General features: G+C 43.6%; 1 protein-coding gene across 2 annotated transcripts in view; it reads left to right on the forward strand.

The window, feature by feature from the left end:
* Positions 1-356: 356 nt before the first annotated feature.
* Positions 357-12,534, forward strand: part of RAMP3 (receptor activity modifying protein 3) — a 49,529-nt gene continuing 37,351 nt past the window's right edge. Inside the window, exon 1 of one of the 2 annotated variants that reach the window (XM_065629446.1) lies at positions 357-630. In XM_065629446.1, the coding sequence (XP_065485518.1) occupies positions 579-630 (52 nt within the window). In that variant the 5' untranslated portion in view covers positions 357-578. The remainder of the gene's footprint in view (positions 631-12,534) is intronic. The other variant, XM_065629447.1, reaches the window with a different exon arrangement.

Here is a 12,534-nt window from a genome sequence, read left to right on the forward strand (position 1 = left end):
GATCATCTAAGTCCAATCCCCCTGCTGGAGCAGGAGCACAAAAGGGCTGCAAGGTGGTGTAACACACTTGGCCCTCCAGCCCCTCATGCCTTCACCCCTACTGACAGGGAGTCGTGGCAGGAGAGGAGAGGCTGCTAGGGCAGAGGGCAAAGGGGTCCCTGAAGCCCTCAGACACTTGGGACCAGATCCTTCCCCCTCAAACACCCACCCAGCTTCGTGGGTTGGGAAAGGCATCCCTCTCGCTGCGGTTTTTGGAGGGCCCGGCTGTCACTCACACGTGCACACTTCCCGCTCACACGCTCCCCTCCTCCGCGGCAGCCGCCCCTCCCCGGTGCAGCCTCCCGCAGCCCGCCCGCAGGGTCCACCCGCCCCCCGGCGCTGACAGCAGCCCGGGGGCGGGGGAGCTGCTCCCCTCCGCCCCCGCCGCCGCCGCCCGGGGCTGGACGCCGAGCCATGGAAGAGGAGCCTCCTCGGTGGAGGGGCTGAGGCGGGTTTGGGTTCCGCGTGGCTGCGGACTGGCCGCCCCATGCGGGCTCCGTCCCCCGCCGCCACTCGCCGCCGCTGCTGCCCGCGTCGGGATGGAGGCGCCCGGCTACCGCCGGTGGCAGCTCCCTGTTCTGCTGCTGTGTGGTAAGTGCGGGGGGGCTGGCGGGCAGCGCTTGGCGGGGCTCGCCGCTACCGCCCTAGGACGCCGGCGGCCGCCTGGTAGGGGGCGGCGGGGACCGGCCGAACACCCTCGGGGCATGTGCGCGGCCCCCCGCGGCAGCGGTTTATGCGGGGGCACGGGGGTGAAGTTCGGGAGAGGTGTGAGCTCCCGCCGTCCCTCTGCAAGAGCATCCCTTGGGGAGGGGGTTTTCTCGGCGGGGCAGGGCTGGGGAGCAGGCAGGCAGGGCCTTGCGAGTGCGTTTAGCCGCGCAGGGCTGGGGGTCCCGAGCAGAGCGGGACCGTTCCGGCAGCGCGGGCTGGGCGGCGGGGCCGAGCGCAGCATCCGCGCCGCTGGTCCAGCCCGGCTCCCCTCCTGCCGCCCCCCAGCCACCGCCGCGGGGGAGCCCCGAAACACGGCACAGGACGCGCAGCCCTCCAGGAACAACGGTGTCACCGACTGCCGGCGCTGGTCAGGCTTTCCGTCTCGGATCCCAGATCCGATTCTGGGGTGGCGGGTTTGGCCGTCGGGGAAGGTTTTCTGCCGCAGGCGAGGAGTTGATAGCTGTTAGAGTGGTGGAGTTACAAACAAGCAGTTATGAAAGTGCAGATATTCTTCAAATCTTTCGCTTTATAGAAGACTATACTGCTAGAAAAACGGTTTCATTTTGCTTGTCGGGCAGCTTGTTTTAGGAGTCTCTGATTTAATGTGTTGCTGTCAGGTCAAAAGTTGCTGGGAGGGGTCAGTTCTGATCTTCACTCAATAGTTAACCCAGAGATGTAGTTAATTCCCTACGAGTCACAGCTATAGGAAAGAAAACCAGGCGTCTTATGTTTAGAAGGTTTATCTGAGGACTTTATAACTTTGTTTGCTGACTTTATGCTCCTTCCCTTTACAAAGCCAGTAAAACTGGACTATGAAAAGACCCACAAATAAATGGATAGTTATTTTGACAGTGGTCAGTAGCATTGTCTTCTGTCAAAAGAATGACATGTCAAATGCATAAATTTTCTGATTCTTTGTGGCTTGAGGTCTGCTAAAATCTTACCTCAATCACTTAAAGTTTTTGTTATTTCCCAGCTGAAAAGGAACGGAAAAATGGCCAACACCTGTCTTGACGTGTGAAAGATTTATGCAGTCTTGAACTTAGGTAACCAGGCAGCAATCTTTTTGTATGGGGAGACATCCTGATGTTATTGTGACTTTTATAAAGCTCACTGGAGATTTATTTTCAGAGTGAGTAGTGTGAGGGACAATGTAGCTCAGAAAGCTACAGAAAGACATTTTTCACCAGAGAAATACGGGTAAATCAATTGTGCTAGGCATTTTTGACTGCTAGTTTCTTTCTTAATAGAATAACACCAAAAAATGATTTTAAGGATATCTGTTAACTGGTAATGCATTACTTTCGCTTGGAATGCGAAAGGATAGATATCATCAAGAACTAATGAAATGAGACTTGATTTCCTTGTAGAAAAGCCCTCAAAGTTTTATGATGTCAAATTGAGGTTTTTAATAAGGAAAGCCTTAAGCGGTAGAAGACTGAAGTTCTTCTTTGAGTGACATGAACACACTTTTAATATCAGTTATTTCAGAAAGATTTTTACTTGAATGTGCTTTCTCCCTTTTTCCTGATGGCTTCTTTTGATTAACCAGAGACATGTGACCTCTCTCATCAAGATAAAACTTGGCAGGATTCCTCAGGGTTAGCTCTCACTGAATCTAGTGTTGTCCAGTGCTGTCTGGGTGGGGAGTGGGACCGTGCTGCTGTAACCTCAGACCAGCGCTTTCTGCATATCTTTCTGTATAGGGCTCCTGAAACATTATCACTATGTAGAACTATCTGCTGTGTTGTCCCTCCTTAGCAAGGATGGCAAAAAAGGCAATGTGTTCACTTGCTGGAAACTCTGTGTTTACAGGAGAAGCTGGATTTGCTGTGTGCGTGGGGAGGGCTGTATGTGTGTACTGGGAGGAAAGGAATGTGTGAACTGCGTGCGGTACCTGGTACACAGGCATGTCGTCACTGCTGTTTCCCCTATGAAGTGCTGATAACATCCAGAATGGGGCGAGATGCTAAGCTGGAAACGCCAGCTCTCAGGTGAAATACTCTGTACTTTGCTTAGCAGAGCTATAGATACTTAGAAGATATCTACTTACTGCAAGATCTAAGTGCCTTCAGAAATAATGATGTATTTACAATAATACCAGATTCTTTTATTCCACTTCTATGTATGGAAGCTGAGGCAAGGGTAAACTTAAGGGCTTCACCAAGACTCTTAGCAGACCAAGTACATTTTTTTACCCAAGTAGTTGCTGTTTTGGCATCCCTGACCAAACATTTACTCCTTCATCCTTTACAGAATGTCTGCATTTCAGTGTTGCTTTTTGTATATGAGTTGAAAGATGCTACTACAGTAAAGCTGGATTTTTAAAAAAATTTTAGAGGAATCTTTCTCAGTATGCATACCCATAGAGAGAGAGATGGTGTGATTCTTATCTGGAGCAGTTATCCTATGCAGATTTCAAAGACTGTCTGTACTTGTTCACATTTCATGATCCTGTTTCACAGTGGTTGGAAAAGCTTAGCATTTTGGCCAGAGGTGAACAACTGGACTCCCATTTTTATTTTTTATTTTAAAGACCGTATCTTATCCAGGAAACAATAATGAAAAAGCTATGTATTGAAGGCTGGATTCTCTGAGGTCCTAAGCTGCCCTTGGTGGAACATGGTGTCCATAACTTCTGGGGAGTCTGGACTCTAATGAGGAAAAGAAACCACATGCGAAACAATTTTATTGATTTAAAGTTTGAAAACCAAATAAAAAGGTTTTTTTTTTTTTCTGTTGTTTTCTTATGAATGTATCATGCTGTTCTGCAGCTGCAGAGGGTGGAATGAAGAAAGGGAAAACCATTGTGTGAGTCCTGAATTCAATAGACCCAGGTGGGTGTGTGTGTAAAACAAATAAACCTTTGCAAGGCAGAACATCTGATTTTGAGTCAGACCAGAGAGTTTTAACAAAAACACTTCTCAACAAAAACGATGCTTTGTTTTCCACAAACATGATTTTTCAATGCCAGACGAACAGGAGGACAGTTAGCAGACCTCATTAAAGAAAAAAAAAAAAAGAAAAGAAAAGCGCCAAGTATAAATGCGACCTCTATTCCAACTTGCTGTTTGATCCAGACATCCTTCCCACCATCCTTCACCCTTTCTGTGCCTCCTGATCCCTTTCTTGGGACAGTGTTGCCTTTTCCCTGAGGTCTGCACCGACAAGCATGAGACAGGTTCATATTCTGTGCACTTGATAGGGCAAACTGCAGTATTTTGAGTTCAGTTGTCTGTGATGTACGTGAGCAGACTGCAGGTGGTAGCACAGAGCATCAAATGCCATCTCCAGCTGGCTTGCTCCCAGCAGCCAGGAGGAATGGCACTCAGTGTTTGAAGGTAACTCCGGATTGAAGGTGTGAAGGAAGAAAATAGCCTTTCTGAACCTGGTTTACACCAATGAGATCCAGTCCTGGAAAGCATTTAGCTAGTAAACTCTTGCTCTATAGGAAGGTTTTCCTACCTACATAGTAGTTAAGGTTTTAAATGCCTTTGAGGTCTGAGGCCTTAGCTTTTAGGTTTGTTTTAGTCAAACATGTGAAGCAAACTGTCATAGGCTGTTAACTGAAGCTAGAAATATATACTGAGATAGACAAATACTGCTATAGGTGCAGAAATACGCAAACCATGAGATTTTAGGGAAAGGGTCTTGAGCATAGCTGGGTCAGCTCAAGGGGAAGTTTTGCCCATTAAATTGTATTTAGACATTTCAGTACCAGTGATTTTTGTACAGTTTGTTTCAGTTTCTCCCACCTCTCTACTTATAACAAAGATGATTCATGCCCTGTATTGGAGGCAAACAAATGAAATTGCGGTTTCTCCTACCAAGGAAATAAATATGGTGTTGGTGTCCTTTACAAAACAACATTTGCTACCATCTGTGTCTTTCCTATTGAAATTATTGCTTGTGAGAGATCTATGAAGTAAACAAACTCTGTTCTCATTTTGAGGTTGTAAAGAGATTAATTTTCACAAACTTAATGAAGCCTGTTTTAATTCACACCTTTTTATTTTAGTGAAAGCTTTTGCATGAACCATCTTATTTCAGAATAGAAGTATTATTTTGTGTTTTAGGAAAACATCCTGTTTTTTTTTTTTTTTTCTAAAATAAGAGTCTCTTCACAGCCAGGCTTGCATTGAAATAAACTGTAAAATAGAAACGAAAAAAATGACATTATTTTAATGTGACTCTATATATCATAGAATCATTTTGGTTGGAAGAGACCCTTAAGGTCATTGAGTCCAATCACAACCTAAATCTAGCATTAAACCGTGTCCCTAAGAGCCTCATATATACGACTTCTAAACACCTCCAAGAATGTCTTCAGCCCAAGAATTTTAATTAAAGTAGGTTCTAACTCATCTTTTTCTTACCTTTCTGGTAGGGCAATACAGAACAGGTAGAATATGCATTATAGCACTGTAGGGATGTTTGATCCTATACTGGTCTGCTGAAGATTTTGGCTGTTGCATGCTGAGTATGCCTTAGACATATTTGGGTTTTCTTTACCTTCCAGCTACTTCATAGTTTATCATGCAATGAATGATAAAAAAGTTTTCAGAGAAATAAAAATTGTTAGCAGAAATAATCTAAAATAAACACCTCATATGGGAAGTAGGGGATTCTCCATCACTTGCAGTCTCAAAGTCTACACTGGAAATGTTTATGGAAGAATATCCTGTCATTTGAGTAGATGTTATTGGTTTGGTGCAGAAATTATCGGAAGACTTTATTTATCTTGTGTTACAAAAGGAGTAGATCTGGATGATCTGAGGGGTTCCTTCTGGCTTTGGAGTTTTTAAAATAAAGATGTTTGTAAGTTTGTGAGGAAAAGAATTGTTGATGTGTTCGCAAAATGAGAGGGAGGGAAGTCCTCATTCTTCCCTACTCCCTTTTCTACCAATTTCTTGCCTGACTCAAAAATCCTGAGGAGGATTTTCTTCAGACTTCATGGTGAAAAAAAAGTTTACCTCAGTGTGGGGGCAAAACCATGGAAAATTTCAGCTCAAGAATGTCTCCGTGACTGTGAAAGCAGTCAGGTTTAGACAGACTGTTTTGCAGCTTCACTGATGGTGTTTGTGTTAAACAAACCCTTGTGTTCTGTAGATCTGTGGGGAATAACTAATATTGGTCAGATTATGTCTACAGTTACATTTAAGTTCCTGTTTTTTGGGCTGAAAGGTCTGAATATGCAATGAAGTGGCTGGAGGTGTATGGAGTGCTCTTTTCTTTAAGCTGGGGTGAGTTAAAGCACATAATTTACTCCTCAGGTCATCAGTAAAGAGTTATAAAGAGGTTCCCATAGCAATGCAGGAAAGTTGGTTTTATGCAAAACTAAGCAGTCAGCTCTAATGCCACTATTAAAGTCCTGGTTACAAAAGAGAACTTTTAGCTGAGGAGACAGCCACACAATAATAGCGAGACATAAATTTGTTTGCAGCTGGCTTTATGCAGATGTTTATTTGTCTAACCCCCAAAAGGAGCTTTTGCTTTATTCTCAAGGTATTGAAGGCATTTTTATTATAGATAGGGTAAAAACTTCGGAAAAAAACCTCTGCAAAGAAGGTTTGGATAGTGACCACAATAGGGTAGCTGTGCAGCAGGGGACTTGGGGCCGCACATCAGCCATCCCAGAGCTCAAAAATGTGCAGGTCTGAAGATCTTCTTAGGAGCCTGCTCTTCAGGGTTGGTAATTTTTACTGTTTCAAGCTGGTTCCACAAATAGCGATGAATGATTTCTTTTGTGCTCCCTAGCAATACTTTTATCTCAAGAAGAAATAGGGTTTCATATTTTTCCATCCAGTGTTTACTTTTCAGGTTTTTCCATGCTTGTTAACCAGCATATTCCTAGCACATTCTTTGTTTTCTCATGTAAATGTAAGCACTGCTGATCTGTTGTTGCTGAAATGTGTTTTTGGTCTTGGGCTTGTTGAGAAAGCAAGGTCATAAATACTACCCTCTCTTTAAATTTTCACAATAAATACTGACGTGAAAGAAAAACAGGACAGAGATTATTAATGGCTGTAAAGAAAACTTTAATTTAAAGGTTTTACTGTCTTGTAACATTATAGAATCATAGAATCATTTCAGTTGGAAGAAACTCTCAGGATTACAGCGTCCAAACATAACCTAACTCTAGCACTAAACCATCTCCCTAAGAACCTGGTCTAAACGCCTTTTAAACACCTCCAGGGATGGTGACTCCACCACTTCCCTGGGCAGCCTTTTCCAATACCTGACAACCCTTTCTATGAAGAATTTTTTCCTAATATCCAATCAGACTTGTGCTCCAGGCCCCTCACCAGCTTCATTGCTCTCCTCTGCACTCTCTTTAGTACCTCAATGTCTTTGTTATGATGAGGGGCCCAAAACTGAACATGGTATCCAAGGTGCGGCCTCACCAGTGCCGAGTACAGTGGGACGATCACTTCTCTAGTCCTGCCGGCCACACTGTTCCTGATACAAGCCAGGGTACTGTTGTCCTTGGCCACCTGGGCACACTGCTGGCTCATATTCAGCTGGCTGTCAATCAACACCTCCAGGTCCTTTTCCACCAGGCAGCTTTCCAGCCACTCTTCTCCAAGCCTGTAGCACTGCCTGGGGTTGTGTGTGACCCAAGTGCAGGACCCGGCACTTGGCCTTGTTAAACCTCATACAATTGTCCTCAGCCCAACAATCCAGCTGGTCCAGATCCCTCTGTATGGCCTCCTACCCTCCAGCAGATCAACGCTCCCACCTAGTTTGGTGTCCTCTGCAAATTTGCCAAGGGTGCACTCAATCCCCTCATCCAGATCATTGATAAAGAGATTAAACAGAACTGGCCCCAACACTGAGCCCTGGAGAACTCCACTCGTGACCGGCCACCAACTGGATTTGGCTCCGTTCACCACAACAGTTTGGGCCCGGCCATCCAGCCAGTTCTTTATCCATTGAAGAGTACACCCATCCAGGCCATGAGCTGCCAGCTTCTCCAGGAGAATGCTGTGGGATACAGTGTGAAAGGCCTTACCGAAGTCTAAGTACACAACATCCACAGCCTTTCCCTCATCTACTAGGTGGGTCACCTTGTCATAGAAGAACAGGTTGGTAAAGCAGGATCTGCCTTTCATAAATCCATGTTGACCGGGCCTGATTGCATTATTCTTTTGTATGTGCCATGCGATGTCACTCGGGATGATCTGTTCAATGACCTTCCCTGGCACCGAGGTTATGTATACCTTTGTTTCTGTAAGTTGTTTTACGGAACGCTTACTAGTAAGTGCTTTGTTTCTATTACTCAGGAGTGATTGTAGTCAACTTACAGGACAGCGTTAATGTATGAAGACTGTAGATAGTGGAAAGAAGAAATAAATTTAAACCTTTCACTCTTGTATCCTCTTACTCCTCTAAGTGGCACATGCTGTTTGAAAAACAAAGCAAAAGAACTGTGTTAAGAAATATGAAATGAAAAAAAAATACAGAAAGTGCAAACTGAGAAGCACTGGGTTCTGCCCGAGCAGCCAGAGGTGCCCTGCTATGCTGGCTAGGCATTGTGCCACGAAAGGGGATACCTGGGAGTTTGTGCTCCTCTGGGGTTTAGTTCTGCTCCTCAGATCCACTGAGAATCATGATTTACTCCAGGATTGGCATAAGTAATGCAAATCTGCTGTTGTGCAAAGTTTTCTGTATGGGTATCCATGCAGGGAAAATTACAATGCGCAGAGATCATGCAGGATGCTATTGTGAAGAGCCATGGACACCTGTTATGAGCAGGTACATATACAGCAGTATAAGCAGACATGCAAAGCTCTGAGATTTTGTTAGTATTTTATTGCTCTTGTGAGTTCTTCATGGCAATATACCATTTAAAATAATCTGTGATTGTATAGCTGAGTATCCAGAGCTCTGGAGCACTGGTAGGCAAGCTGGGCTACTGAAGAAAAACAACCCACATTTGAACAGTCAGGCCAGCTTACTATTTCATGGTACATATAGAGTTCACTGAAGGCATGACTCCATTGACATTCTGTTGATATAATGACTTGATACACTATGTAACGGCACTAGGAATCTGCGAGAGAAGTACACATAGCATGAATGTAGATGCGGAGGGTGGGGATTTTTGCTGTCTGGTCAAAAAAGGAAAAAAAAAATTCTTAGGCTTTTTATGATGGCAGTATCTTGATTTAAATATTCTACCTGTCAAGGGAAGAAAAAACTTAATGTCTTCAAGTATCCCATGGTTTCAAACACTTCCTCAGGAGAGAGTGTGCCGTGACCCTCGTCTGCGAAACCTTCAAAGGTAATTTCCCCTTCCCAGGATTATGTAAAGAAAAAAAAGAAAAAAAAAAAAAAAAAAAAAAGGTTGGTTGGCTTCTCTTTCAGGCTACTCCACAAAAGCAAGTTAGAGTCTTTATTTGCCTTGAGGGACAGTTTTTTTTAGACTCATTCACAGGTGCATAGGTACTTTAAAGTCAGTATTGTGCTGACCTTCTGTTTCCTTATGGGTTACAATAATGAGCACCCGTTAGATCAAAACTGTGCTTCCAGGTGATCAGGTGGTGGTACAGTGTCAGACCGAGGTCCTGGATGTGTATGACTGACTTTGGTGGCTATCACAGTTTGCATGCAGACTTAGCAGTGTATGCCTCTACACAGTAATTGCAAGCTGTTTGGCCTTTTGGGGGGAATAAATCTGAACTATGCTGCCTCATTTGTTGATGTACCTTTCCCACGACTTACAGAACAGAAACATTTCACAATCATCTTTTAGGCAGAGAGAAATTGTCATGTTCTTCAGTTGCTTTGGTAACATTTTCTGAGAGAAGGAGGTAGCGGTGAGACAGAGGTCCTAGCACAGGACCACTTCTGCAATCATACTGTACTTGTCATGATGTTGGTTCCTGCTTGTGACCTTGATGTAAAATGGAGACTGCAGCAGTGGTACATCACTAGGCTATAATGAACCTGAAGAAGTGCAAATGTTTAAGGGGTGAAAAAAAGACGTTCACCTCCTCTAGCTAGAAGCTTACATATCTGTAATCATAAATTATTAAGAGCTATGCTCTGCTTGGTTTAGAGATTGTACATCTGTATGACGACCACAGTATCCCAAGACTCAGAAGAGCACGTTTCACAGACAGAAATGACAACAGGGAGCATGAAGCCTTTGGAATGCCTGTAGATACATCCCGAACAGCAATCTTTTCCTGGCATGCTAGGGAACACACACAGAAGTGAATTCAGCCAGAGGTGGTTTGGGTTTGTTAGGAAAGCCATTCTGCTTGTCTCTGGTGGCTGTAGGCTGCAGCAACTCCTGAGGAACATAGTCCTCTGGAACTTTCTTCCAGCCACCTTAAATCAGATCATGGTCCTGGCATTGTTTTTGAGTGTCATCTTTAAACACTTGCTAATGCCACAACTTTCTACTCTAGAAACAAAGGAACTTCTCTTAGTAATCTCCAGTTTTACTCTCTGGGAGGATCTTGAGTTGGGATTTCTGTCAAGAAGTGCATTTGTCTATACCACTCTTCTAAAAGAGTGTGAAGAGAATTTACTTCAAACAACTGATTCTGCTGTTGGAATATTTAGTTCATCCACTGTCTGAAAGTCAGTGGCTGTAGAAAATACGATTTTATACTTCAGTTACGCAGTGTTTCATCAAAAACACAATGGGACAGAAAAGAGGTGAAGAAAACTTTATGTGGCATTTTGGGTTGAGTCATGCAACTTCTATTACAATACAGATCTTAGTGTTTGGTTGATTGCTAAGTAATCCCCTCCCTAAGTATGTTGTTGAACTGGTATAATAAAGTGAAATATTTATTTAATAAATAAATTATTAATGATATATAATAAACTTTAAAATACTGTATATATTAAAAATACTGCATATATATTTACATATCTTTAAATAAGACATACTGGCTTCAAACAAAGTAGCAGAAAACCCATGCAACACCTCTGGAAGTAGACATAGGCTGCTCAGAAGTTGTGAAGTATTATTTGTATGCTGTCAGCAGTGATTTAAGAACTTCACAAAGGAATGTAAAGCATAATCATTTCTATTCCTGCTCTGAAAAATTCCCAATTGAAGTATGAGTTCAGAATAATCATCACATTTCTTTGCAGTCACTGGAAAGCTGGGGAACTCTGAACGAACATGAAACTGAACAGTTGATGCCCTCAGTAATGCTCCCTGTTGATTTGCACTGATGAAATGAAAAAGCTTAAATTGCTTCATTTCATGCTTTTCTTGCTATGCAGGAAGAAGTTTCTAATGTCCAAAATTGTTAACTGTCTGAAATTGCCTTACCAATTCAAAAGCAATAACATAATGCCCCAAACTGTGATAAAGTACAGCACTGAACTGTGCTTTTAGTGAATATTACATTCCCGTGGCTAATATGCATCTTCCATATAGTTGACACAAGGAAAAAAGAAGTATTAAAAAAGATAAAGCATCAAAGCAGGGGATAATGCAAAGCTGACTTCTGTGTTACACTAGCTCTCTAGATAACTTCTTGGACATCAGGACAGATTAATCCACCCTGTCAACAGACAGATTCACCTTGCTTCTGCCTCTGCGTGTGCTGAGGCGTGTTTTTTCTGGGCCAGTTTTGAATGCTGGTGTAACACTTCTTTCAAGTACTATATTTATTGCAAGCTTCTGTTTCTTCCTGGCATCCTTCCTGTGTTTTGTGTTCCTGTCATTGCCCGGCTCTGTGAACTTCAGCTGCCTCATTTCCTCAGCTGCTTTCACACTATGTGAAACTATGTCACTATGTGACATTCTTGCATCCTGTTCCCTCTCGACCCCGTCCCGCTCCTCTTATAAAGAAAAGTGGCAAAGGGACAGTTAGTCACTGAGAACAAAAGATGACCTTCTGAGCCACATATATTGTAGGGAGGGTTATTTAAAGATGGGCAGGTTGGGCTTTAGTTTTTGTATCAATAGCATTATTTTTCCTTTCTGTGCTTTTGCAACAACTTCTAGATTTGAAATGGTATGGCCATTCATGTTTGCTTTCTCTCTGAGAGTGGGCCACCTGAGAAGGTATGTTTAATTTCCCCCATCAATATATGCATGCATTTCACTGTGTAGCAGGTAAAGGTATCCAGCTGGACCAGCTTTTGAATCATGTTCATTAGGACTGAGTGGAAAGCTGCACTCTGCTGGCTGCTTGCTGACGTGCTGTCAGGACTGTCTGTGCATTGACAGTGCCCTGAACTGGGTCCTCCTCAACTCTATGTATGGGCCTGGGTGCCCTGAGCTACTCCATAAGAAGTCCTGGGTTACTGGCTGTTTTTTTGTGTGTGCTCTATACCTAGCTACTGGGTTGCCCTATCTCCCATCCTGTTTCCTGACCACTGCTGCCTGCATTCATCCCCTGCCGCGCTGGAGCCATTGGTGGAGCCTGTTTGCTGGGGTCACTGCAGCTCATCGCTGGTCATCATTGATTTTTTTTTTCTTTTTTTTTTTTTCCTAAGCATGTTTCAGAGTTATTCATAGCACAAGTTTATGCTTTGCCCATGTATATAGCAATTTCATGCTAAATTATCACTTTGTTATTTCTGTGGAGGCTTTAACACCCTGGTGTGATTACCTGGAATAAGAACTGGGCTCAAAGAAGCAATTTATCATTTAAAAAATAACCTGGAGCTGCAGGTTGTAGGGCTATGAAGTAGGCCTGTAAGAGCAATAAGGATAAAACCTTAGATCCTTAAGCACAGGCAGCAGCACGGGGAGGACCAGCCGGTTCCCTATGGCAGTTGAGCAAGGTGTCTGGTGGCTGTTGAGAAATA

The sequence above is a fragment of the Caloenas nicobarica genome, chromosome 2 (genome assembly GCF_036013445.1).
Source record: "Caloenas nicobarica isolate bCalNic1 chromosome 2, bCalNic1.hap1, whole genome shotgun sequence".
NCBI classification, from domain to species: Eukaryota; Metazoa; Chordata; class Aves; order Columbiformes; family Columbidae; genus Caloenas; species Caloenas nicobarica.